Source organism: Corvus hawaiiensis, chromosome 6 (assembly GCF_020740725.1).
Source record: "Corvus hawaiiensis isolate bCorHaw1 chromosome 6, bCorHaw1.pri.cur, whole genome shotgun sequence".
NCBI classification, from domain to species: domain Eukaryota; kingdom Metazoa; phylum Chordata; class Aves; order Passeriformes; family Corvidae; genus Corvus; species Corvus hawaiiensis.
The window spans coordinates 2,397,210-2,424,118 of NC_063218.1; the positions used below are offsets into that span (position 1 = coordinate 2,397,210).

The 26,909-nt window shown below is 54.3% G+C and overlaps 1 protein-coding gene across 9 annotated transcripts in view; it reads right to left on the bottom strand.

The window, feature by feature from the left end:
* TRIM9 (tripartite motif containing 9) overlaps positions 1-26,525 on the bottom strand; it is a 60,419-nt gene extending 33,894 nt beyond the window's left edge. For all 9 annotated transcript variants that reach the window (XM_048306191.1, XM_048306185.1, XM_048306189.1 and 6 more), the window contains exon 1: positions 25,631-26,525. In XM_048306191.1, coding sequence (XP_048162148.1) covers positions 25,631-26,446 — 816 coding nt within the window. In that variant the 5' untranslated portion in view covers positions 26,447-26,525. The remainder of the gene's footprint in view (positions 1-25,630) is intronic.
* Between the last annotated feature and the right edge of the window lie 384 nt (positions 26,526-26,909).

The window sequence follows — 26,909 nt, forward strand, 5'->3', positions numbered from 1 at the left end:
CCTGGAATGTCCCTGCAAAGGGGAGAGAGAGCTGTGGACACCTGCCTGTCCCACAGGAGCCTGGATGTCACCAGGATGCCTGCCCTGACCAACCCCTTCCACACGTGGCTAAATCTGTGTCCATTTCCGGACCCAAGCCCCGTGTCTGCGGGATTTTTTTGCTGCCTTAGGATGCCCTAAACTCCTGTGAGGTGATGCTGGCAATACCCAGGCAGAGCTGCAGCCCCCAGCCCCGACGAGCTGTCACTGGGGTGCACAGATGGCCCCGGCCTGGCTTTGTTCAGGCAGACACAAGGGCCCTGTATTCCCTCGGCAGGCAGAACTGATTCAAAAGCTCCAGCCTGGAAATAAAACAAGGATATATTCTTTTCAAGCATGACCTTACTAAAACCCTTTCACTGCCTCTCCCATGTGGGATTCCCTGGCCCTGGGCAGGCACGGTGCTCTGCCTGCTCCCAGCCTTGCTGTGGGCCATGCTGGATTTAGTGTTTTATTCAGCCTGGTCACAGTGACAATCCTGCAGCACTGGCAATGTCTGTCATCCATCTGTCCTTGCCTAGGCCCAGCTGGCTGCCCAGAGCCCCTCACCCCACACCCTGACCAGCCCTAGGTTTTGGGGGTCCTCCCTGAAAGGAGACTTTTAATGTTTTAAGAACGCCCCGCTGGGACTTGGCTGCCGAGGCCTGCACTGGGGACGCTGCTGGAAGCAGGAGATTTAGGGTAAAACCAGCAATTCTTCTCTTGGCATGGATTTAAAGGCATATAATAGCTATGTCAGAGCTGTGAAAGAACAAGTCTGGCCTCCAGACCTCCTGCTAGGAGCCGTGTGGATGAGGGCTTGGCTGGAGTGCGTGCGATGCTGAGGGGACGGGTCACACGCTGCTTCTTCTGTGCTGAAATGAACAGCAAAAAGTTTTGCTCCTGCTGTGAATCCTTGTGCTCACTTGAACCTGCCATTCCCTGGCTCCCAGGCCAGGCCAGCTGGTGCTCTGCAGCCTGCAGTGGTTCCTCAGCAGGATTTGGGAGAGGCCTGGATGAGGAGAACCCCCAAATTCCAGCACCCCTGCTCTTTTATGCTACGTCTTTGAGGGGCGAACCAGGCACGCAAAAGTCCCCAGCAGAAGAGACAAACCCAAGTAAGTGGCCTGAGAGATAACACCCTTCCAACACCCTGGAGACACCAGATGAAGTTATCAGATTCCAATGAAGCACCAGTGACCTTGCACACCTCACGCACTGCAGTGGGATCCAGCTTGGTTTAGCATATCCCCCTGGAAAAGGGCAGCTCTAGGATGATTCCTTGCAACCTGATGAGTCACTGAATCATTAAAGGTTGGAAAAGACCTCCAAGATCATCAAGTCCAACCTTCCAGATTGGCTGAAGCTGAGAGAGGCCAGTTTTGCCCTCAGGGACATTCACTGTGGATCACTCCTGTGATTTTCTTGGCTGTCCCTGGTCCTTGGACTGAACAAATACCGGAGTTATGGAATGTCCTGGGCTGCTCCTGACTGTGGGGATGGATTAAAGATTCTCTGTCCTTGCTTTGATATAGGATCTAGTCTTTACCTCGATTTTTAGGGAGAAGAAATGTAAGCACCTCGCAACAGCCCTTTGATTTTGTCCAATTAATCCCTGGTTTGCTTCATTAACGCTCAACAGCAAACGATCTTAGCTTTTCCCTGCCAACACCCGACACAGGTCCCTTTGAAAGCACAGACAGAACTGCAGGATCTGTCACAGGGATGCTGAGAAAAACTCAGCTGGGAGCTGCTGCTCTCCCACGGGTACAGAGAGGGGCAAACAAGGTAAGGGGAGGAACTAAAAACTACAAATACTGATTTGTTGGGTGACTTGGTGATGAGGTTCACTCTCCATGTTTTAGGAGAGACAATTCGGTTGTGTCCCTGAGAGGAGCTGCTGCAGGCCTGCACACACACAACAGGGTGGAAATGCAGGTCAGGAGAATTCCAAATCCATGTGGAGTCTGGCTGTTTTTGGGATCTGAGCCCTGGCAAGAAGGCCCCCAGCTTTGCTAGGGGCTGGTTCATGCAAGCAGGGTGGGAATAAATTCCTTCCCATTGTTCCTCATGGGATAGCTCAGGGCAAGGTGGCAGCCAGGAACTCAGCTCCAGCTGTACAGCCTACAGGGACACCTTCCACTATCCCAGGCTGCTCCAAGCCCCAGTGTCCAACCTGGTCTTGGACACTTCCAGGGACCCAGGGACAGCCACAGCTTCTCTGGGCACCCTGTGCCAGGGCCTCCCCACCCTCCCAGCCAGGAATTCCTTCCCAATCTCCCATCCATCCCTGCCCTCTGGCAGTGGGAAGCCATTCCCAGTGTCCTGTCCCTCCATCCCTTGTCCCCAGTCCCTCTCCAGCTCTCCTGGAGCCCCTGCCAGGGACTCTGAGGTTTCCCTGGAGCCTTCTCTTCTCCAGGTGAACACCCCCAGCTCTCTCAGCCTGGTTCTAGCCCTTGGAGCATCTCTGTGCCTCCTCTGGACTTGCTCCAGCAGCTCCAGGTTCTTCTGATCCAGTTTCCTTGTTCAGCCTCCTCCACTGCCCCTTGTTTAATTCCAAACCTCCTGTAGAGGCAGCTCCCTCTCTGCTGTGCCCTGGGATGTCCCTGGAGGTGGCTGCTTGGGATTTCTCGTGTGTGCCACTCCACTGGCCCAGTGGCCACCTGAGCCAGAGGTGACCGCTGGACCCTGGGAGGGTGACCTAGAGGGAGACACGAGCTCTGCACCCCAGAGGGCATTGCTAGGGAAACAAAGGGAACCCTTGGAGCTGACCCTGGAGCTCAGGACACGAGCTGAGTCTTTAATACCTATTCCCTTACGTCTGCTGCACCGTGGTGAGGGGAATCCAGGGCTCTGAGGCTTAGGAGTGAAGGGAAAATGGCACAAGGAGCAGAGATCAGCTCTGAGAGGGATTTGCTGCTAAGCAGCCTGCTCAGGAAATGCAGCTCCATTAATGGCCTTTCTCTGTAATTAAAGCCCAGCAAGGAATTTGTTGTTTCTTAAGAACAACAGGAGTGCTCTTTCCGTGGCTGCCTGAGATGGGGGAGATCTTCCTTGATGAGCCAGGTCCTTCTGACCTCCTCCCGAAGCTGACCTCTGCTTCCTGAGGCTGACTGTAACTGGATCCACTGCCTTGATTAGCTGGCACTAATGAGCAATATCGCTCTTGATATTTGCTGTGTGCTGACTTCCCCAGCAGCAGTGCAGCAGCCCAGGGGGTAACTCCATGGCAATAACCCACCTCCCTGGGTTTCTCCTGGGTGTTTCCTCAGGGCTGGTTCTACATTGGCAAGGGGAGCAAAGGCCAGCAGCTCTGGGTAAGGTGCATCTCGCTTTCCAGGGCACCAGGAAGCCAAATGTCTGCAGGTTCCCTTCAGAACAGGCTCTTCTTCTGGGTGTTTTGTCCTGGATGTCCGTCTGCAACGTGTCCTGCCCCTCATCATTCCCAAGAAAGGAAATCTGCCAGGATGTGCCTGATGGCAGCAGGCAGCCCCAGTGATGTCAGAATCCCAGACTGGTTTGGGTGGAAGAGACCTTAAATCCCATCTCATTCCAACCCCCTGCTCATGGGCAGGGACACCTTCCACCATCCCAGGCTGCTCCAAGCCCCATCCAGCCTGGCCTTGGACACTTGCAGGGATCCAGGGGCACCCACAGCTTCTCTGGGCACCCTGTGCCAGGGCCTCCCCACCCTCACAGGGAGGAATTTTTTCGTAATACCCAATTTAAACCTACTCTCTGTCTGTGTGAATCCATTGCCCCCTGTCCTGTCACTCCATAAAAAAATCCCCTCTCCATCTTTCTTGTAGCTCCCTTCAGATGACACCTACTTACACACTCCCCTCATTTCTGACAAAAACCGACCCTTTCTAGCCAGGCCTGACCCCAAAATTTTCTCAGCTCAAGCAGGAAGCCTCAGTGCAGCTCTGTGGTGCCACTCCAGACCCTCCTCCAGAGCAGCCCATCCCCAAGGAGCTGCATCCAGGCCAGCTCTCCCAGTGCTGGGTGCGCTGATGGAGCTGTGGGGTGATCACTGTGCCCTGCTCTGCTCTCACCCACAGATTTCTGCCACCGCCCCTTTTCCAAAGGATCCCTGAGCAGGACTGGGTGCTCCATCCTTCCCCTCTGCGATTCTCCTCTCTTGGCACGAGGGCACAGGGAGCTCTCAGCAGGCTGGACACGTTCCCATCCCCTCTCTTGTTTCCGGACCTCTCTGGATGGGTTCAGCCCTGCTCGTTTCACTTCCCTGTCCCTATTCCAGCAGCAGCTGCAGTTGAAAAAGGAAGCTTGGTGGGAATGTCCCACACAGAGGAGCATCCCAGGGCAGAGGGGTGTGTGCTGTCCCAGCCATGAGGGAAATGGGCTCCAAACTCCAGCCTAGGAGGAACAGGAGCCCAGGAACAGCCCTGGTGGCTGCAGTGATAGTGCCCACAGCACTGCCCTTCACCATGCAGGGCTTTGCTCCCTCTGAGGGCTGGGGAACAGCAAGGAGTGCTTAAACATCCCTTTCCATACATCCAGGAGGAGTGTGTGCAGGATGGAGTGTCCTTAGCTCCTCTGGAGAGCAGTGGAGGTGCAGCTCTGTGTTTATTCTGCCTGTAAAGCACCTCCAGCCAAGAACCAGCCCAGCTCCCCAGGGATGTGGCCGTGGGTGCTGATCCAGGAGAGCTCCCAGCATTTCCAGCAGCTCAGGACACTGCTGGGCTGAGCCTCACAGGGGGGAGGGAGCTGCAGGAGTCACTGCTCAGCTGTGACCTGTCCCCAGCCTCATTCATCTCTGGGAACACGGTGGCACTGGCACACAGCAAACGAGCTGAGTGCGGGGTGATTCGGAAATGCCACCGGCCACACGACAGCCACCGTGCCTCAGGGCAGCCACGAGGGACAGTGACAATGCCACCACCACCATGGGGCTCCTCCAGACATGCTGGGCACAGCTGGTAAAGGGAGCTGCGTGTTCCTTGGGAAGGATCTTCACTGTGCCTTTTCCAGCCAAAGGATCTCCCTGCTTCCTCCCACAGCCTCGTTACAGCCCATCAGAGCTGCCCATCCCTCCCCTGCTGGCACGCATCCCTTTGGTGTCTGCAGCCATCCACAGGGACACAGAGATGCTCCAAGGGCTGGAGCCAGGCTGGGAGAGCTGGGGGTGTTCACGTGGAGAAGGGAAGGATCCAGGGAGAGCTCAGAGCCCCTTGCAGGGCCTAAAGGGGCTCCAGGAGAGCTGGAGAGGGACTGGGGACAAGGGATGGAGGGACAGGACAGGGAATGGCTTCCCAGTGCCAGAGGGCAGGGCTGGATGGGAGATTGGGAAGGAATTCCTGGCTGGGAGGGTGGGGAGGCCCTGGCACAGGGTGCCCAGAGCAGCTGGGGCTGCCCCTGGATCCCTGGCAGTGCCCAAGACCAGGCTGGACATTGGGGCTGGGAGCAGCCTGGGACAGTGGAAGGTGTCCCTGCCCATGAGCAGAGGGTTGGAATGAGATGGGCTTGAAGATCCCTTCCAACCCAAACCATTCTGTGCTTCTTGCTATGGATTCCCACCAGATTTAGAATTTAGGGAGAAAAAAAAGATTTAGAGAGAGAGCAACCTCTCTCCATGACAAACACCAAAGCAGACTCCCACACAACACTCAGGGAACACTGAGCCATGGTCAAACATCTCAGCTCTTCCCAAGGATTCCCATGACATGAGAAGTAGGATGTGAAACACTGATGGTGACATGGCCACCCTTAATTATATCCTGGAGGCAGCAAATCCCTCTCTCTTCCTCAGCAACCTGCTGTCATCTCCCTAAAACACCACGGCTCCACTTGACCTCCCTTCTCCTTCAGGCCCAAGGAATGCTGGAGGGTTTGAGTTCATCCAGAAGAAAATGAGCTCCTCAGGGATTGCTGTGAAATGCTCCTACTTATGCAGAACAAACGAGCACGGGGAGAACGACTGCCAGAAAAGGTCACGGAGCTTTAAACCCCTTCCAACCTCAACCCCTTCCAACCTCAACCCCTTCCAACCTCAACCCCTTCCAGTCAGGTCAGTGCTAGGGAAAGGGCTGGGTCCTGCTGGGTTTGTAGGACACAAACCAGTGCTGCATCTTTTTACTTTGAAAAACCTGGAGGCTGCTGCTGTAAGTGGTGAGGGAAGTCCCAGCAGGCAAACTCTGCCTCCTTAGACCCTGTTTTTCTCCATGGTGGATGAAAAAAACACGGAAGCAAAGACTTAGGGTGTGATCTCAGGGGTGAAGATCTGCGTCCTGTACAGGATAAAGGTGCTGGGGACAAAACAAGGCCATGAGGCTGTTAGGGGATGGGCACACCCACATTTTGGGTTATAATTAGCACGGGAACACACAGATGTGGTCACCACCGCATGTGAGGGCCCAACATCTTCTCCTCCACCTCCATCCAGGCAGTGCTTGTGGTCCAGGCCCTGCCCAACACCCAGGGATGTGCACACTGCAGATCTGGCGCTTTCTGCCTTAAAACTCCATCTGCCTCCAATCCCATTAGTGCCTCCCCGCTCCGGTGGTTGCTCACACTTCAGCTCTCCCATCCCATTACTGCATTAAGGCTTTAAATCTGATTACAATGTTTGGAGTTAAATTTAAACCTGATTAACTGCATAAACAATGATTTTTTTTTCCAGTCCTGGCCCTAACCCAGGGCTGAGAGCCCTGTGGGGCAACTCCTCTTCCTGCAGGGAAGTGTATTGACCATCCTTTTGTCTTGTTCTACAGCCTTTAATTACCATCTGGGTGCTGGAGTCAGGCACAGCCATAAACAGCCTTGACAGCTCGCCAGCATCTTGACTTTGCTTTGACATTTAATTGCCTAGAAATGCAAATTGTATTGGATTCTTCAGTTCTGAGCAGTCACCGAGGCAGTAAGGGAAAGGAATACATCCCATGGCTGTGACTGGCTGGGTGGTGACCATCAAGGCTGGGAGAGTTGGGTGCTCAGCCTGGAGAAGGCTCCAAGGAGAGAGAGCTCAGAGCCCCTTCCAGGGCCTAAAAGGGCTCCAGGAGAGCTGGAGAGGGACTGGGGACAAGGGATGGAGGGATAGGATAGGGGGGAATGGATTTAAGCTGAAACAGGGAAGATTTAGGTTTGATACATGGAAGGAATTCTTCCCTGTGAGGGTGGTGAGGCCCTGGCACAGGGTGCCCAGAGAAGCTGTGGCTTCCCCTGGATCCCTGGAAGTGTCCAAGGCCAGGCTGCACGGGGCTTGGAGCACCCTGGGCTAGTGGAAGGTGTCCCTGCCCATGGCAGGGGGTGGGACTGGATGGGCTTTAAGGTCCCTTCCAACCCAAACATTCTGGGATTCTATGAAGTCCCTCCACAGAGGGCAGCTCAGTGAAGCCCCTTCCTCCTGAACCTGGCCCTGATGTGGCATCCCGGAGCTCTGGAATCCATCCCTGCTCAGCCACAGGTGACCAGTGTGACACTGGGCACCTCTCCCAGTGCCAGCTCTGGGGCAGTGAGGTGGGCACTCAGTCTAAAGAGGCCTCAGGTGCTTCCCACAAAGGCAAAAGCCCACCTTGCAGGCAGCAGGAGCAGGAGGCTGATGTCCTGGCTGTCACCAGGCAGGTCCCACAGCCACGGCACCCCTGTGCAGGATGTCCCTGGCCATCCAAACCACAGCTCTCTGAGATCCCAGCCCGGCCCCTGAGCAACAGCTCTTCATTTCACAGCCCTCTGCCTCTTTGGCTGCTGCCCAGAACTGAGATTTTACACAATTTACTCATGGATTTAGCTCAAGGGAGGTTTTTCAAAGGCGCAGATGGGAGATGGCATCTCATTCCCTTCGGCTGTGGATACACAGAGCTTCCCTTGGACAGGAGGAAGCACAAACATCCTCCAGCATCCCCACAAAGTGGCCTTGCACTCATCTCCTGGCATTTCCTAATGAATCCTCGGTGCTGCAGCCTCCAAGGATGGGCTGCTGTACCCAAAAACTTGTCTGCCTTTCCCAAGGGAAGGAGCCAAACCAAAGGTCTCTCCTCTCCCACTCAAATCTTACCTTGGCCACATGCAAAGTCCTACAAAAGTACAAAATGTGGAATTCCGTGTGTGTTCCTTCTGGCTGCTTCTCTTAACCATCTGCCACGGTGAAAATCAGCCTGGGATGTGAAGTGGAACAGCATCAGCATGGAAGGGGTTGGAGATTTTTTAGGTCACTTCCAACCCAAACCATTCCGTGATTTTATGATTACAGCCTGCACTTGGTCATTTCCATCCTTGGCTCAAATCTAAATCAGCCTCAGGCCATCCTTCCCATTCCTGATGGGACGCTGGCTAACCCCTGTGGAAGGAGATGGTATTTGGGGTCACTATTCAGGCCATTGCCCATAGGCCACAACTCCCAATCCCGAAGCGGGAGAAAGGTAAATTTAACCCCATTTCCACTGCTAGGATTGAAGTGCCGAACTTCTTGCTGCACCCATGGGAACACAAAGCCTCCACCAGCCTGCTTGAGGCTTGAGGACCACCCCAATCCTCCTCTTCAACCTCCTTTTCTCCTCTCAGTGCATGCCCAGCTTGTGGCTTTTCCCTGAGGTCTCATTTTCCAGCCGCTCTCCACCACAGTTTGCAATCGCCCCCATCCCTGGGTACCCCACACCACCACCTCCAGATGAGGATGGGCTGACATGAATTTCCCCAGCATCCAGGACAGCTCACAGCACCTTTTTTGGGGTGTTTTTTGTGTTCTCCTTTGAGCCCTTCCATTGACTTGACCAAATAAATCCCTGTGCACCATCACCATCATCACCTCCTCAGGAAAATCCATCGCCACCGACCTGACCTCCAAGTACACAGCGAGCCCCTCTCTCCGCTTCCCTGACACGTTTTTAGGAGGATGTGGGCTCTCTTAAAACATCTTTTTTGGTGTTTCACTAAACATTGCTCTTGGGCAGGGCTTTAAAGCTTGTGTGCACCGGTGAGCTCCTGTTGAGCACAAAAGCCACACGTTGAACCTCCCGAGATGTTCTGCGTAAGGAGGATGCCCAGAGCCATCAGCAAAACACATTTCAGGGACCTGAGCATTCCCAGCAGCCTCCCTGAGCTCTCCCTCACATCTCTAGGAAACGGCAGCTCTGCCCAGCTGATTTATCCACCTGCTCAGCACAGCCACTGGAATATCTCAGCAGCAGGACATCAGCTAATTATCACTAATTTTATGCTTTCTGCTTTCAATAAGATTGCTGGAGTCACACAGCAGCAGCAGGAGGAGGAAGGAGGAAAATATGGATGACCTGGTCTTTCTGCTTCATTTCTTCCCCCTCCAACAGGATGGGAAAGATAGGAAATGGTCCCCGGAGAGCATCACTTCAAATCTGTGTTTTCAGCCAGGAGCCTCTGGAAGATTCCAGGCAGCCTGAGAGACATGGAGATCTCAGCAGTAGAGCTGACAGGACACAAGGAATGGCTTCCCACTGCCAGAGGGCAGGGATGGATGGGATATTGGGAAGGAATTCCTGCTGGGAGAGTGAGGAGGCCCTGGCACAGGGTGCCCAGAGCAGCTGTGGCTGCCCCTGGATCCCTGGAAGTGTCCAAGGCCAGGCTGGATGGGGCTTGGAGCCTCCTGGGACAGTGGGAGGTGTCCCTGCCCATGGCAGGGGGGGCACTGGATGAGCTTTAAGGTCCCTTCTGACTCAAATCCCTCTGGAAAACTCTCCTTCAGTTACTGCTGCTGCTTCTGGGCAGAAGGCTGGACTCAAGCCCTCAGAGATCCCTCCTAATCTGAAGTTTTCTATGACCAAAGCTGTGTCACTAAAAAAAAAAAAAAAGAGCTTTTCCCTGCCAGGAACATCTTTGCCTGAGCAGAGCTGCTCCCACCTTGTCACCCACTGGGGTTTCACTGCGGGGACAAAGCAGAGCAGGGCCACTGCCAGACCCCTTGGGCTTCACTCAGTCCTGCTCTGCCCTTGGGAGTTCTCTGCAAGAGACCAAAGGGAAGGTCCAAGGACCAGGATTTCACATTCCCTTTAAAGCAGGGCTTTAGAAATCCTTCCCATCACCATGGATACTGGAGCACCGGGAATGCACCGCTCACCACAGCCGGATTGGGTGGATGCTGGCAGGAGAACACACCTAGGAAGCTCAGCTCTCACCTCAAACGCAGGAAATCACAGGAAAAACACAGTAATTCAGCTTTTCTGCTCTGTTAACTCCTTCTTCCAGGCACTGGGCTCCGAGCCCCTACATCTGGATGCAAGCCTCCCAGGTTGCAAAGGGCTAGATTTGGGATTAATCCCAAAATGTGATAGCAACCAGATTGTTTTTAGTGCTGCAGATACCCATAAATCCAGCCTGGATTAGAGAGACTCCAAAACACGGAGGGAACAGAGATGGGAAAACACCTCATTCCTAGACTGAGAATAAACAGAAGCCCTACCAGAGACAGGGCGCAGGAGGAATTTCACAGGCCCCTTTTCCTCCTCTGGCTGGGGGCTGGAAGTGACCTCAGGCAAACAAACCCAAGCTCTCTTTGGAAATCCCACTCCCTGGAGCTCAGAAGATGTTCTGAAGTGGCCTTTGGGAGCCTACACTGAGATTCCCAAGGAAAATAAACCCCAGAGAGAGGCACTGAGTGATAAAAGCATTGAAGGCAGCAGGAGATCAGGAAGGGTGCAGGGAAAGGAGGATGAGAGGCAGGGAAAGCACTGCACTGGATGGATGAGGAGAAGGTTGTAGATCCATGAATAAAAAAGGAAGAAGAATAAGTCAATAATCCTGGAAGAGCTGAGATAATGACTGCCTTTAAAGAAATGAATCTTTAATAAGAAGGGATGTCTGGCTAGTTAGGAAGTAATGAAGAACTTGTCAGTGTTTCTGCAGAGAAGGAGGAGCGAGGGGGCTCCATACCCACAACTGGAGGGAATCCGAAGTGCTGGAGCAGTGATACATCCTGGTGTCACCAGGGAAGCCAGGAATGGGCTCACAGAATCAGTCACGATCGTTTATGACGAAATGAAGAATCCAGGAAACACCAGGAGATGGGAGCGGGGGGGATAATTCACATTTACTTCAGTAATAGGTTTGGGGTTTTTTTAGGGGAAAGTGCTTCCAAGACAAAAAAAAAAAAAGAAAGAAAAACCAGGCTAAGGAGGAAAGGAGCCACAGGCACAGCTCTAAAAGAACATGGTGCTGAGGAGGCCAAGGCCACCACTGAGCCATGTCCCCAAGTGCCACATCCACATGCCTTTAAAATCCCTCCAGGGATGGGGACTCCACCACTGCCCTGGGCAGCTGTGCCAGGGCTGGACAACCCTTTTGGGGAAAAAAATTTCTCCTAATATCCAGCCTAAATCTCTCCTGGTGCAACTTGAGGCCGTTTCCTCTCATCCCATCTGTGGGATGCCCACCCCACAGAGCTGGCTGCACAGCAGACCTGGCCCAGAGGGATTAGCCCACTGAGCTTGAGCTCATTAGCCCTGAGCTTTAATTAGCTCCCAGGTGGTCAGCCTGAGTGTCCCTGCCATGACCCCTTGGACTGACAATCCAGAGGCACGGGACAAGCCTGGATTTGTCCCATGGCTGCCCTTTGTCCTGTCTGTCCTGCCCAGCTCCGGGGCAGCCCTTGGGCTGTCACCTCCAGCCTCGGAGCACTGGCACTGCCAGGAGCCTCTGGTGGCTCCTCACGAGGGAAGTGAGGACAAAGGGTCTGCACACGAATGTCACAGAGTACCAGGGGTTTGTATAGAACTCTAAAATGTGAAGTTTGGGCTTTTTCCAGCAGCTTTTCCCAGTTTTTCCTTGGCTTTTCCAAGGTGAAGGCTGAGCCACAGGAATGCCAGGGCCTGTTCCTTTCCCTTGAAGGCTTTGCCTTATTTAAATGTGTTTCTGTTTAAACTTACAACCAGTTTTGAATACAGAAGGGAAAAGCAGCTCATTAAGCAAAGCTTGCCCAGGCCTGTCCTTCCCATCTTTCTCTCAAGCCCAGGGAAGGGGCTCCCAGCAAAGCAACAGAAACACTCCCAGCACACGGAGCAGCACCAGGAGCCAACAGCTCCCTGAGTTCCGAGCTCTCACGGGCACTTCCAGTGTGGAAAACCACTGAGGTGGGAGCTGTGTGCCCCAGGATGAACCCTAAAGAGGCCTTGGACACTTCCAGGGATCCAGGGGCAGCCACAGCTGCTCTGGGCACCCTGTGCCAGGGCCTCAGCACCCTCACAGCCAGGAATTCCTTCCCAATCTCCCATCCAGCCCTGCCCTCTGGCACTGGGAAGCCATTCCCTGGGTCCTGTCCCTCCATCCCTTGTCCCCAGTCCCTCTCCAGCTCTCCTGGAGCCCCTTTAGGCCCTGCAAGGGGCTCTGAGCTCTCCCTGGAGCCTTCTCTTCTCCAGGTGAGCACCCCCAGCTCTCCCAGCCTGGCTCCAGAGCAGAGGGGCTCCAGCCTTTGGATTATGTCCATATCCCATCTAGGGCCATCAGTGTCTCATGGATTTAATTACAGACCATATTATCTGCCACTCAGAACACAGGCATCAAAAATAACCATCTCTAGATCAAGCCTGCCCCAGAATAAATACCTATTTTTCGCTGCAGAGCTGTGCAGCCACCACAGCCACCTTGCTTTTAAAATATTCTCCTTCAGAAGACGTTGGTCGATGTATTTATGCACGCACAGAATGGTGGAGGCAGCAAGTTGTTACATAAAGTGTTACATAAATTACCTACCAACTGCACAGAAATGCTCCCAGTCAAACTCCACCAACCTCACGCTGAAGGAATCAATCACTTCAAGTTACCACAGATATTCCTGACGTCCAGGAGAAATGAAGGAGGCAGAACCAGGCCTTAAATCCCACACTGGACACACTTTGGTGACATTACTTGTACTCAGAGATCTCCTGGCTCCTTCCCACTGTAACTGCAAATCAACTCGGAGACCCCAAACCAAGTGAACTATTTAGACCAAATGGCTGCAATAAAATAAATATTGATTTCATAAATGTTTTACCAAGGTTAAAAGCTTTTCCCCAGAGATGGAGATTAGGCACAAAACTCTGCTCTGGATCCCTGGGAAGTACATTTAGGAACGTTTTAGAGTGGAGTTTGAATCAGGCTAAATCAGCACAGGCCTCCTGAACTCCATGTGCAGCACATGCTCTCACCAGGTGATGCTGTTGGCCCCATAACCTTCATTATATTTAATTTCAATCAGCTGTATTTTGGGGCAGTACAAGGCAAGTGGATGTTTTCCTGGGTTCAGGAGCCCTGCTGGGATGTGACCTCTTCAGGAACGGCTGCATAAATACAAACCCCACGGGTAGGTTTTGTTTTAAATTACGCTTGTTTTATTGTTTGTAACACATTCACTGGGAGGGAACTGAGCCACGACCTATCTGATGTTAATTCTGAATAAATCCCAGAATGGTTTGGGTTGGAAGGGGCCTTAGAGCTCATCTCATTCCATCTCCTGCCACAGGTAGGGTCACCTTCCACTGTCCCAAGTTGCTCTAAGCCCTGTCCAACCTGGCCTTGGACATTTCCAGGGATGGGACAGCCACATCTTCTCTGCTCCAGTGCCTCACCACCCTCACAATAAATAATTTCTTCCTTAAATCTAGGTTGAATCAATTTTCTCTTAGTTTAAAACCATGAGCCCTTGTCCTATCACAACAGGCCCTGCTACAAAGTCTGTCCCTCCCTCCTGGGGTCACCGTCAGGTTTGTGAAACCCAAAGCTCTGGGACCTGACATGATTCATGAGCACGTAACAATTCCCAGCTCTGCTGAAGCTAAACCCGTGGCATATGGCAGGAAGGGCTTTTATCCCACCACACACAGCCTGCTGCAGTCGTGACATAAATCACTCCCTGACTTTCCTTTGGATGCATCACCAGATGAACTGAGGCGCCAAACGCTGAGTGCACAAGGTCCCTCGAAGACAATCTGTGCTAATTGCCACAAATGACCTTGGGCAGCATCACCCTCCCATCACTGCCTCTGCCAAGCTGCAGACGAGCCCAGGAATTGCAACAGCTCCATAAAAGCATCCCACCTTTCCCCCTCGGCTGAAGAAACATCCCATAAGCACAGGAGGTGTTCCCCCAGCTCACACACAGCTCATGTTTGAGGTCACCTTTCACTAGACCAGGTTGCTCCAAGCCCCATCCAACCTTGTCTGGAACAAACTGAACAAAATATCTCTGCCCCTGAAGCCTCCCAGCTGCTGGAGCCCTGCGAGGTGGGGATGGAGAATGTTGAGAGTGGGTGGGATCCCACCTCCTTTCCCCTTTCCTTCTCCCCCCTTTCCACCCTGCAGCACATTCCTCCAGGCTTCCCACAAGGATGAGACATCCCAGAGAATCCTGGGATCACTGAGCTTGGAAAAGATCTCCAAGACCATCGAGTCCAAGCTGTGCTCAATCCCCACCTTGTCCCCAGCCCAGAGCTCTGAGTGCCACCTCCAGGAATTCCTTGGGCACCTCCAGGGATGGGCACTCCAAAGCTCCCTGGGCAGCCCCTGCCAAGGCCTGAGCACCCTTTCCATGGGGAAATTCCTGCTGCTGTCCACCCTGAGCCTGCCCTGGCCCAGCCTGAGGCCGTTCCCTCTCCTCCTGTCCCTGTTCCCTGCCAGCAGAGCCCGACCCCCCCGGCTGCCCCCTCCTGTCAGGGACTTGTGCAGAGCCACAAGGTCCCCCCTGAGCCTCCTTTGCTCCAGGCTAAAGCAGCCCAGCACGGTGGCCTTCCTCTGGTACCTTCCTACTGCTCCCAGCTCATCCAGGAATCACATCCCAGCCCAACCAGCCACATCTGGCACAATCAAATGGCACAGCATGGCAACACGAGCCAGAAACCTGCTGCAACAGGCAGTGGTCAGCTGGCAACTTGGCGAGGATGTGGGCAAAGCACCTGCCAGCCAGGAATGGAGGAAAGATCCTCCCTGGAGCCGCCTGTGGCCTGTCCTTCCCCATCTGACAGCCTGGCACCACGGCAGGAAATCAATGGAGAGCCCAAGCCACAGATGGATCGAGTGCTCGCTCATCTGGCCACAGCTCCAGGAGTGCAGCACGATTCCCACAGCCAATCCCAGCAAATGACCTCCCTGCCCCTCAGTCTGGGCTGGCATCTGTCACTAGCAGGGCAGGGGGAAGGTGCAGCGCCCGCTGCCAGAGGGCAACATTAAAAAATGAAAAAGAAAAATTTAAAAAATCCTATATTCACCAGTTTTAACTGCTGTGCTCCGGGGGAGGTGAGAAATCATCTCAGAGGTGAGAAACTGTGTCTGAGCTCTCGCTCTGATTCACCAAGGTGTGGGCTGCTGGCGGCGCAGACCTCAGCAAATGCCCTCTGAGGTCCCCATTTTCTGGGAACAAAATGTCAGGATGGAAGAAGCGCTGGGGCAGGATGGATACAGCACAGCCTGAGCCACGCCTGGGCTGCGTGGGCTCGGTGTGACAGCGTGACGTGAGCCACCACTGCTGCTCCTCTCAGGGAACAGCCTCACAGAGAGCTGGCTGGGGAGCAGAAATGGCACAAGAAAGAGGGAGTTGGCTGAACTACAAAGGAGCAGCCAGGAATGAGCGCCGGGACAATCACAAACGCTGTGGCTGCTCCCTCAGACAGCAGGGCCGAGGCTTCAGCGTGTTTGCCGTGGAAGTTGAAGCTTGTTCTGCACTTCTGCCTTGTACCCTGCCAAGGAATGAGCGCTGAGTTCCCAGGGGAACTGTGGCATCTGTCGCGGAGCCAAGGGACACCACCAGCCCTCAGCCAGCGCTGTTTGCACATCCAGGGCTCTCCCCAGCTTCTCATCTCAGACGTCCCCAGCTTGAGAAAGCATTGAAGTCACACCCTCAAACCTCTGTGACTTCAGTCTGGGTCGGAGCAAGGGTGGAAGTGCTTTCCCAAGGAGGGAGGCTGATGCTCCCGTTGTGCCTTTGAGGGGATTTCACCCAGCCCTCACAGCTCCTCCACGAGTGTTTTTGAAGTTCCCAGCTCATCTCCACATGCTCCGTTAGGAATTCCCATCACCCCACCGTGGTGGGGTTGCTGGGCTGGAGGAAGGGAACTGGTGTTAAACACACATTTCCTGGGAGAGGACAGACAGGGGCTTTGTGCAATTATTTGCCCAGGAGGACGGAGCAAATCCTTGGCAGGGAGAACTGATCTCCAGCCCACCCCTTCCCTTTCCAGCATCCTCAGGGAAATGCTGCCACAGTTGCCTCCCCTGCTGAAGTGTAAACAGCCAGGGCTGCACCTGCCAGCATCTTCCCACTCCTCCCCTGCTCCAGCCTGGATCCCTGGGTGTTCTGGGTGACAGGAAGGGAACAGAGGCTCTACCCCCAAAGCAGTGTCTGTGCCTTGAAATCAATAAGGAATTGAGATGGATTATTCCTTGTTAGGAATAATCCACCTCAAAGCTTGGCACAACCCTCACCTTCTCCCAGCTTTACATCCCCTGATGGAGAAACCACAGCACAGAACCAGAGAAACCTGCTTTGAGTGGGGTGTTTTTCTAAAAATGCCTGGCATCACAGTCAGACCTCTGAGTTTGCCTCTGCAGACAGAAAGGTCCTTCCCAAGCAGGAATCCCACTGGCACAGCCAAGCCCCCAGGTCAGAGACCCTGGGCAGTCAGTGTGGGCTGGGAATCACAGAATCCCAGCACGGGTTGGGTTGGAAGGGACCTTAAATCCCATCTTGTTCCACCTCCTGACACGACCAAGGACACCTTTCACTATCCCAGGGTGCTCCAAGCCCTGTCCAGCCTGGCTTGGAAAACTTCCAGGGAGAGGAAGCAGGGAGAAGAAAAATGGTGAAGTTAACAGATGCAGCGAATTAATGCATCCTGACTCAAGGGGCACTGGTTATCTGGGAAAACAGAGGGATTTCACCTGGGAAAACCCCAAGAGCTGCAGGTGGAAAGCAGTTGCACAGCACAGGCTTTCAGGAATGATGCCGTGGATGCACTGTGCCCCCTCGAGCTGAAGGCAAGGCCATAACCCATCATTAATTCACACACACACCAATCCTGCCACAGGGAACAGCAACAGGGAGGGAACTGCCCATGCACATCCAGAGGGGCCAGGAGCAAGGGAAAAAAAACCAGAAGAAAGTGCAAGGGTCCAAAAGCCCAAAAAGAAAAACGAAGTAGGGATCACTGGTTGGAAGATTCTCCACGTTTTCAAGGTTGGTGCAAATAATTTAACTGGTATTTCCCAGGTATTTAGGCTTTACAGCAAGCAGGAGGCAGCAGCCCCAGTGAGGGCACTCAGGCTGGGATCTCCACAGGAGGCACTGGAAGTCACAAACATCCTCTTCCACTCCAGTGGCTCGCTGCTGCTGCATCTGCTTCTGCGGAGCCGTGCTCCCGTCATCCCAGCTGCGCATCCGAGCCGCTCCTCTCGGGAATGGCAACTGTGGCTCCAGCACACAGCACTCCAGGCAACATCCATGCCTGCCTTATTAACATCCAATTCCCAGCTTTTTTTAAAAAAAAAATCCATCAACTCCTATAAGGTTTGTGAAGAGGAAAGGGTAATTAGCACTGATGGGAAATCCCTCAGCTGCCAGATCCCTCCCAGGGCAATTTCTGCTGCTACAGCACTGAGCGGGCTCCTATTAACACCCCTCTATTTCTGTGACACGGGGAATTTAATGGCTAATAAATACAAAAACGTGGCCCAAACCCCAGTCCGTGCTGTGCCTGAGGTGTTTGAGGTTGGAATCGCCCTCACAGTCACCCCTCTGCCCTCACCTGCTGCTCCAGCCAGGTGCTGGCTCAAGAAAATTTCAAACTGAACTTGGTCTTGTTCTTTCTCCCTAAAAATTCTGCTCTGAGCAGAGCCTATGCTGAGCTTTCCCAGCCAGCTCCAGGTCAGGCTGTCCCCAGAGCTGCATCCAATTCTGAAGGCAAAATATGAGTTGGTTCAGACTGCAAACAAAATTTTCCTTTCAATAGGAAAGGTGAATTCTCTGACCTGCTGTTCTCAGCTCTGGTCTCCCTTCCTGCATGAATCAGGGAGGTGCTGATGCCTTTTCCTGGTTTTAAAACCAAGAATCAAACATGGTTAGAAGCAAAAAAGGGGTTTTATCTTTGTATTTATTTTAAGGATCTTTAGGTGCACCACGTCCAGGTTGAATGTACCAAAATGCTCACCCCCAAAAGATCTGGTATCACATTAGAGGTGTTACTAATTAGCAGATCTATCAAAGATTCCCCAATGAGAGGCTCAAGTGAGCCCCCCTCCCCAAGGAGCCTTCCCCTGGATGGTTCTATCTCAGGTTACAGAATGTGTTCTGGAGAGGACCTTGGGCTCTGGGGCACACTGATCCCTGGCTACAAAGCTTCTAAAATGTTGAGTCTCTTAGCTTGACAGATAAGTCCAAGAATGTAGGCTAAGAAACACTAAGAATACAGAAGTTATAAAAAGGTATAAAAGGGGTATAAAAGGAAAGGCAAAAAACCATCATGGCATCAGTGCCACTGGAATGGGTGAGAGCTGGGCTTCATTTCTGTTTATTTCTATCTCTCTGTCTCCCCTGGTAAAGAGTTTAATACATTCCCTATTTATGGCCACCTGGTAGGACCCTCATCCACCCCTCAGTGGTGGTCCCAGACCCCAAACCATCCAATCCTGCTCTTTCCAGGGAATTTGAGAAACCCACCCTGAGAGCTTTTACTCGTCACAGCAATTCCACACCAGCCTCTGCCTCTCCTTCCAGGACATTACCTGAGCCAGGGTCACCAGAGATTTATACCCCCAGCTCTCTCTGGCTTATGTGCTTGCTGTACATAGATATTTATCCAATTCATCCCAGCAGGACGAGCTGAATGAGTAGGGAATGAGCTGGCTTATTTATAAGCCAATTTAACAGGTAAAAAACCTCGCCCCAAGAACAAACAAAGCAAGGACCAAGGCTGACAAAAGAGCAGCTTTGAGAGTTGTTATGTTTCAGCTGAGTTCTTCTTTAATTATTCTTTCATACAGCTGGGAAGAGCCATGCAATTTGAAGGCACTCTGCATTAAATGAATGTGTGTGAGCAACACAAGTTAATCAAGGGCTGCTGCAAGTTCCTTCCAAGTTCAGGAAAGGGAAGGGAGATGACTCCCAGGGGCATGTGTTGGATTGCTGGAAAGCACACTGCAGGACTCCAGACAGGACTTTGTGGTCATGTGGGAAGAGGTTGTGGCAAGAGGAGAAAAGACAAAAGACTTAGATGAGATGTTAGGAAGGAATTCTTCCCTGTGAGGGAGGTGAGGCCCTGGCACAGGGTGCCCAGAGAAGCTGTGGCTGCCCCTGGATCCCTGGCAGTGTCCAAGGCCAGGCTGGATTTGGTTTGGAGCAGCCTGGGATAGCGGGAGGTGTTCCTGCCCATGGCAGGAGGTGGAATGGGATCATCTTAAAGGTCCACTCCAACCCAACCCATTTTGGTGTTCTCTAAGTGACACCAAGCAAAGTTTTCCCTTTAAAAACCTAAACTTCTAGGTGCTGGATTACGTAGAAGAGCAGGAATGAGCAATGCAGAGCAGCCCCAAAGGCTCTTGAGAACATTTTCCCAACAAAGATCCACCCTGCACCAGTGTCAGCTCTTCAAAAGCATCCTGTGAAGCCTGGTAAATCAACAGCAAAGCCTTTCCACACTCTTGAGTCATTTATTTAACACCAGGTGCTCTGTTTGCTCTGCTTCCTAATTCTCCTGCTTTTCCAGGCTAGGGATATGGTGACAGGGGAATCTCTGGGCATGGATACTGCCGAGATTTCCATGAAAGAGAGACAAGAATTAGTCCCTGGGCTGATTTTTTCCCCCCCATCACCTGACTCGTGAATGCACCACAGTAAACGCAGCAAGATCCAGGGGGGGGTTTCCTTCATTCATCAAGTGGCCAAGAGAAGGAAAAAGATGCAGAGAGAACGGAAAAGGTTTGATATTTACAGTGTGCAGGAACCTTGTGGATGAAGATGGACCCCACCAGAGCTCCAGCTGCTTGTTGAGATGCTTCAGAGCCTGTGGAGAGCCTGAGCCAGATGGTGCAGCACAGCATCACTCTGTCAGGGTGGTGTATTTTTGGACACAGAATCATGGAATGGGTTGGGTTGGAAGGAACCTTAAAGCTCATCTCATTCCACCCCTGCCATGGGCCACCTTCCACTGTCCCAGGTTACTCCAAGCCCCGTCCAAGCCTGGCCTTGGACACTTGCAGGGATCCAGGGGCAGCCACAGCTTCTCTGGGCACCCTGTGCCAGGGCCTCCCCACCCTCACAGGGAAGAATTTTTTCCTCATATCCAATGTAAACTTCCCACTGGAATGGAATAAAAGCTGCAGCGATTTACACTCACTCTGGGAGATGACCCCGGGCCCATTTCCATCTGCAAATAACCCAGAGGTCACCTCTTGCCTGCTGGGCTCCAAGAGCCCCTTGGAGAACTGGCTGTACCACACTAGCAGGGTGTTGCTCCTTACTCCATTTACTGCAGTGAGTGCAGGGGAAAGAGCTGCCTGACAGGAAGCTTTTACCCACATAAATTCACAGGAGAAGGCAGCATCGCCTCTGATCCCGGGCAGGCACAAGTTGCTGTGACTCACGGGATGGTTTAGGCTGGAAAAGACCTTTAAATCACTGAGTCCCGGGTCCCCAAGTGCCACACCCACACACCTTTTAAATCCCTCCAGGGATGGGGACTCCAGTGCTCCCCTGGGAGGTCCTTTCCAATGCCTGACCACCCTTTCCATGAAGAAATGTTCCCAATATCCAACCTAACCATTCCCTGGCACAGCCTGAGGCCGTTCCCTCTCCTCCTGTCCCTGTTCCCTGGGAGCAGAGCCCGACCCCCCTGGCTGCCCCCTCCTGTCAGGGGGTTCTGGAGACTCAGAAGGTCTCCCCGAGCCTCCTTTTCTCCAGGCTGAGCCTCCCCAGCTGCTCCTCATCAGATTTTTGCTCCAGATCCTGACATTTCTTTGCTTTTTCTGACTTCAAAGCCTCTCAGCCTGTTGGCCACAGATTTGGATTTGGCCACAGAAGAACAGAGCAGGTGGGAAGGCTGTTGGGCACTGCTGGAGAAGGAGAGGATGGCTCCTGCTGCTGCAGATGGAAAAAGGGTGGTGGGATTCAGGAAGGCCATCACACCAAGGCTTGGGAAAGAGCAGAGGAGAGCATTAAGGATTCTCCCTGCTCCTCTTTCAACAGCAAATATTTTACTTTGCGAATGCAAACAGATCTTGGTCAGACAGCAACTCCCCGGATACTTCCCCAAGCGCTGTGGGCTACAGGAATTCCCACAGACACAAGAGCAGCACATTCCCAGTGTCCCAATCTCCCCTCAAAAGTTCTCCTGGCAGCCAGCACAGAGCCCTGGCCAAGTGAGCTACGGAAAAACCCTGTCTGCTCATCCCTGGTGTCCCCTGGGCACAAACGGAGAGGCCCTGGCAGTGTTTCCCACATGTGCAAACGAGCTGGAATAAACTCCCAGTGTGTGATTTTTGATTCTTCACAGGAATCACCTGCATCCCTCATCCCATCTGTGCTGGGACAGGAGGGGCTGAGCTCCAGGTGACACCTGTGCTAGTGAGCTGCTGACCATCACTGCTGACCATCACTGCTGACCATCACTGCTGACCCCACACGGTGTGGGATGGAAATTCCCAGGGCTGGGCTCTGCTGAGATTGGCAGGGATGCTGCAGGGGTTTGCAATCCAAGGAGAGTTTGTGTCTTCAGCCTGGGCAGCCCCAAGCTGGGCAGTTAAATCCCATGTAAAATTAAAACAGAGAGCACTGTTTACCTTCCACTAAAGTCGAGACCTGTTCCTGCTTCTCTCCAAGAGAACCTGGACATGGTGCCTGACCTCCTCCTCAAGGAGAGAGTGGTCCAACCCTGGAGTCTTGCTTTAGAATCTTGGGATCATTAAGTTTGGAAAAGCCCTCTAAGACCATGGAGTCTGATCCTTCCTCCAGCACTGCCAAGGCCACCACTGCCCCGTGTCCCCAAGTGCCAGAGATGGGCTTTTAAACCCCTCCAGAGATGGGGACTCCACCTCACTCCTCGCAGGACTTGTGCTCCAGAGCCTTCACCAGCTCTGCTGCCCTTCCCTGGATGCACAAAGCAAAAGGAAATGTGGATGAGAGCGGAGAGAAGAGGCAAACCCTGTGATCCCAGCCCAAAGCAGAGGGAAGCTTCTTCCTACACTGCCCAGAAAGAGCAGAAGATTTTCACCATGGGACCCCTGACCTCTTCAGCTTTTGTTTTGTGCATGGTAAATGCAGGCTCACCTTTGCAGCAGCTGGGATAGGGATGGCAAAGACAAAAGCAGCCTCTGGCAGGCGTGACCCAGCCCAGGGAGGTGTCCAGCCACGGGGTGAGAAGTGCCAGGGACTCCCAGAGCAGAATCAGACACAAGAGTGATGGGTAACACTCAGTATTTGAGAGACAGGCAGGAATGACTGCTCTGCATCACTGTCTCTCCATTTCCTAACCCAAAAACCTTTCAAACCTGCTTTAAATCTGCTATAGAATCCACAAACTTCTGGGAGACCTTTTAAACCTGAGCCAGCAACAGTAAAATGATTTTCAGACCGAGTTTGATCAACTGGGTGGGATTTCAGGGCTGTGGGAGACAGCAGAGCCCCTGGAGATTCCTCCCAGTCCGTCTGTATTTGTACACATGCATCCATGCACCCATCTATCCAGGCATCCATCTGTCCATAAAAACACAGCATCGAGCTGCTGAGCCTGCACTCTCCACACATCTCCAGCAAAAAACAAGAGGGACTCGGATGCGCAAGGAATAAATGATGCAGCTCCATCTTGTGCTCCTGCTTCTGGCACGCCAAGCAGCATTCCAGCTTGTCAGGATAAAACCCAGACAGCTGCAACATCTGTGCAAAACTGGGACAATTCTGACTAAAAACCCGTTTCTCTCAATATTCACCCCGCTCCCAACAACTGTCCTGGAAGGAAGACAGGGAGAGAGAGGATTTGCCACAATCTGTGTCCAGCTTGGAAATCCCAGCTCCCCGAATGACAACTGATTGTGCCTCAGCACAGATTGTTTTAAACAATCCTCTGGGAGGACCTCAGAGAGGAAAGGGAAAACTGGGGCAGTTCCCGAAGAGGCCTGTGCAAAAGCCCTTTGGATCTGGTTCCAAGGGGAGCACGCTGCACTTAGCAGGGATTGCCCTGGGCCTGGCAATCACCTACTGAGGCGTGAAGGCTGCTGCTTTCAGGAACAACAGCTCATCCAGGCACTCTGGGGTCAGCACAGGCTGTGGGGACAATCACAGCCTCCCTGGGTCAGAAGGGAAGAGCATCCCAAAGAATATTCACACCAAGAGGTGTTGGAATGGCACAAGAGAATTCAGGAGCTGCTGGCTGATGGGTGTAAACCAAAAGAGGGTTGGTTTAGATGGGATATTGGGAAGGAATTCCCTGCTGGGAGGGTGGGGAGGGGCTGGTACAGGTGGCCCAGAGCAGCTGTGGCTGCCCCTGGATCCCTGGCAGTGTCCAAGGCCAGGTTGGACGGGGCTTGGAGCAGCCTGGGCTAGTGGGAGGTGTCCCTGCCCATGGCAGGGGGTGGAATGGGATGGGATTTAAGATCCCTTCCAACCCAAATCATTCCATGATCCTCTCCTGTGAGCTGAGCTGTAGCTATCACTACACTGCTCATCACAGGGAAAAAATCAGCTAAAAAAGGGACAGGCGCCCTTTCAGCAAATCTGTCCCCTCAAAAAATGACACCAGATACTTTTGCAAGAGGATCACCACTCCAATCCACAGGTGGTTCAGTTCCTAACTCCCAGTCCCAACCAGGATCAAGCTTGGAAATCATGGCCATTGATTCATTGTATTTTATTTTTTCTGGTAACAAAAATCAAGGTGAATAACCTCTTCCCCTGATTTTGTTGGATGGCATCTCAAGGAGCAATCTGAGCTCTGCTCCTGAAATCCTTCTATTCTTATAGAACAGAATATTCTGTACTCCTTCTATTATTCCTTAACACCACATTTAACTCCACAGACTCTTTTCGCCTCCCTAAAAAGCAAGCAAACACCAGGGAACACCAGTGAACCCCTGCAGAAACAGCTCACCCAAGGCAAGTGAGACTTCGCTGTCCAATTTCCAAAACTCCGAGAGCAACTGTGCGAAACTCATCATTGGAAATAATGTTACAGCTCCACATCTGTCAGCAACATCAATGAAACAGTGCATGGCTAAAGCTCTCCCCTGGGAAGAGGGATTTGGAAGGAAAAGCTAAAGCTCATCTTATTCCAACCCTACTCCCACTATCCCAGGTTGCTCCAAGCTCCATCTGACCTGGCCTTGGATGCTTCCAGGGAGCCACAGCTTCTGAACAGTAAAGAAATTCCCCCTCACGTTCAGGTGGAATTCCCTGTTCCAATCTCTGCCTGTTGCTTCTCATCCACCTGCTCCACATCACAAGATCCAGACTCCATCCTCTGCCTCCCTGTGCTCCTGTGAGCAAGTCCCCAGTTCCCTGTGCTGTGCTGCTCCTGGGCATCCCACACCAGCTGGATGCCACCAATTCTGGGATCAGTGACTGCACCCCATGTACACGGACAGGGGCACCAAACTGCTCTGGCACATCCCCATAAGAGCACGGAAAATCCAGAGAGGAGTTGTTCCCGCTCCCAGCAAAAGAGGGTCAGGAAAAGCCCCTTCCAGCAGCAACAAGCACCACCAAACCCTTCTCCCCACAGCATCATGAGGTCACCTCCCTTTTTGGGGCATCGTGACAAGCGACAGCTTGTCCCTGCATGCACCCACTGACCCAATTCGGGGTGCAGCCCAGAGATGGGCACCGCTGCCACACAACCTGCCAGAGCATCCCGAGATATTCCTGGAAAGTGATCCAGCCCAGTCCCTTCCACTGGGAGGTCACCCCCCCACCAGCTCCCTGTCACAGGTCCCCCCACCTGCTCCAGTTTGTTGGAGTGGGGGCCAATTATGCCGATGTTCATCCAAGGAATGGCGCCCATCCCCTTGTGCCCTGTCCGCCCGTGTCCCAGTCACTTCTGCCCCAGTTCCTTCGGTCACTGGTGCGAGGAGGGAGGGAGGGAGGGAGGGAGAGGGATGGATAGAGCCGAAGCTGATGATGGCCACATCCCTGCCTCAAGCGCTGGGACCCTCTCCTCCAGCATGGAGGCGTGTGGGAGTGAGTGCGCTCGGGAGCAGCTGATCGGTATTCAGGGACAGGCTCCTGGCTGCCCACTGCCACCCCTCCTCCTCCTCCTCCTCCTCCTCCTCCCGGTGACTCCGTGTGCGGTAGGAGGTGGCACCCCAAGGCTCCCCGCTCCCACGGCCCCGCGGTGGATTTCACGCCTCCCTCCTCCTCCCGAACCCATCGCTCCCTGTTGCTTTCCCAGCTCTGCGGCGCAGATGTCCCCGACCCGCCCCCGGGCCCTGCCAGCTCCTTTGGTAGGTCCTCGGCTTGCGGGGTCCAGCTGGCAGGGCTGGATTTGGGGAGCCACGGGGAGCATCATCTGCACGATGCCAATGTCCCCACGCCGAGGGGCAGCGCTCCTCTCAAGCAAGGGTGCAACAGGGAATGGGAGAGGATGGGTGAGGATGCTCCCACCCTGCCAGCTGGGGAAGATGGAACGTGTGGGGCAAGGTGACTTGGCTGGGGCTGCTGGAAGAAGCCGGGGCTCACCTTGTGGAGCTTCCACATGGCTCCCAGCGCCTTGACCTCGTGGCTGGAGTGCTTGCCCTCCTCCAGGCACTGGTAGCAGACGGGGCTCTTGCACTGCACGCAGTACATGCTGTGGTTCTCCAGCTCGTGGTCGGTGCAGGTGGAGATCTTGCGGGGGCTCAGCCGGCGGCTGACGCGGCCCTGGGCCGGCGGCACCAGGCGGTGCTTGGCCAGCGGTCCCCGCGGCGGGTGGCACCGCAGGCGGCACGGGTCGCAGTAGAACACGTCGCACTGCTCGCACATCACGGCCGCCTCCTTGGGCGCCTTCTCGCAGAGCTGGCACCGCAGGGCCGCCGCCCTGCCCTGCTGGTAGCGGTCGATGACGCCCTCGAGCAGGCGGTTGCGGGGGAAGCCCCGCAGCCCGCGCTCGTCCAGCACCAGGCTGCGGTGGCACTGCGGGCAGGTCAGGCACGCGTTGCGCGGCGGCGGCGGCGGCGCCAGGGCGGCGGGGGGCGGCGGCGCGGCCGGCGGGAACACGCGCACCCCGTTCGGGGACTTCTGGCACGGCGTGGTGGGAGCGCTGGCGAAGCCCCCGTAGGAGCCGTAGCCGCTGTCCGCCTCGCTGTACAGGCTCATCTTGTCCAGGTCCAGGTAGTCATAGTCGGAGACGGCCGAGCCCGAGGCGCGGCGGCTCTGCGGAGACTCCGAGTCCGGCGTCTGCACCAGGATGTTGCGGGCGCACGCCTGGCACAGGTTGTGCGAGCAGGGCAGGATGATGGGCTCCCGGTAAAAGGAGCCGCACACCGGGCATTTCAGCTCCTCTTCCATCTCTTCCATAAGGGAGGGAGGGAGGGCGGCGGCGCGGCTCCAGCGGCCGCGGCAGGAGCCAGAGGAGCGACCCGCACCGCACCGCGCCTCGGCGCCGACTGCCGCCCGCCCGCCGCCCGCCGCCGCGCGCGCCGCCGGGCCCCGCCCCCCGGCCCGCCATTGGCCCGCCCGCCGGCGCGGGGGTGCGCTACGCGCTGTGATTGGCTGATCCCCCTGTCCGTCATCCCGCCCGCCCGCCCCGCGGCGCCGGTGCGGGGGCTGCGCTCGGGGCTGCGGCGGCGCTGCGGGGTCGGTGCGGGGCGAGCGCCTGTCCCGGCCCTTCCCGCTGCTCTTCCCGCTGCTCTTCCTGCTGCTCTTCCCGCTCCTCTTCCCTCCCCCGGCTCCCGGGAAGCGTCACTGCACCCCCGGGCTTCCCGCCCTACAGCCCCCCGCCCTCCCCGCGGACACCCAGCGGTGCCCGCAGCATCCCTCT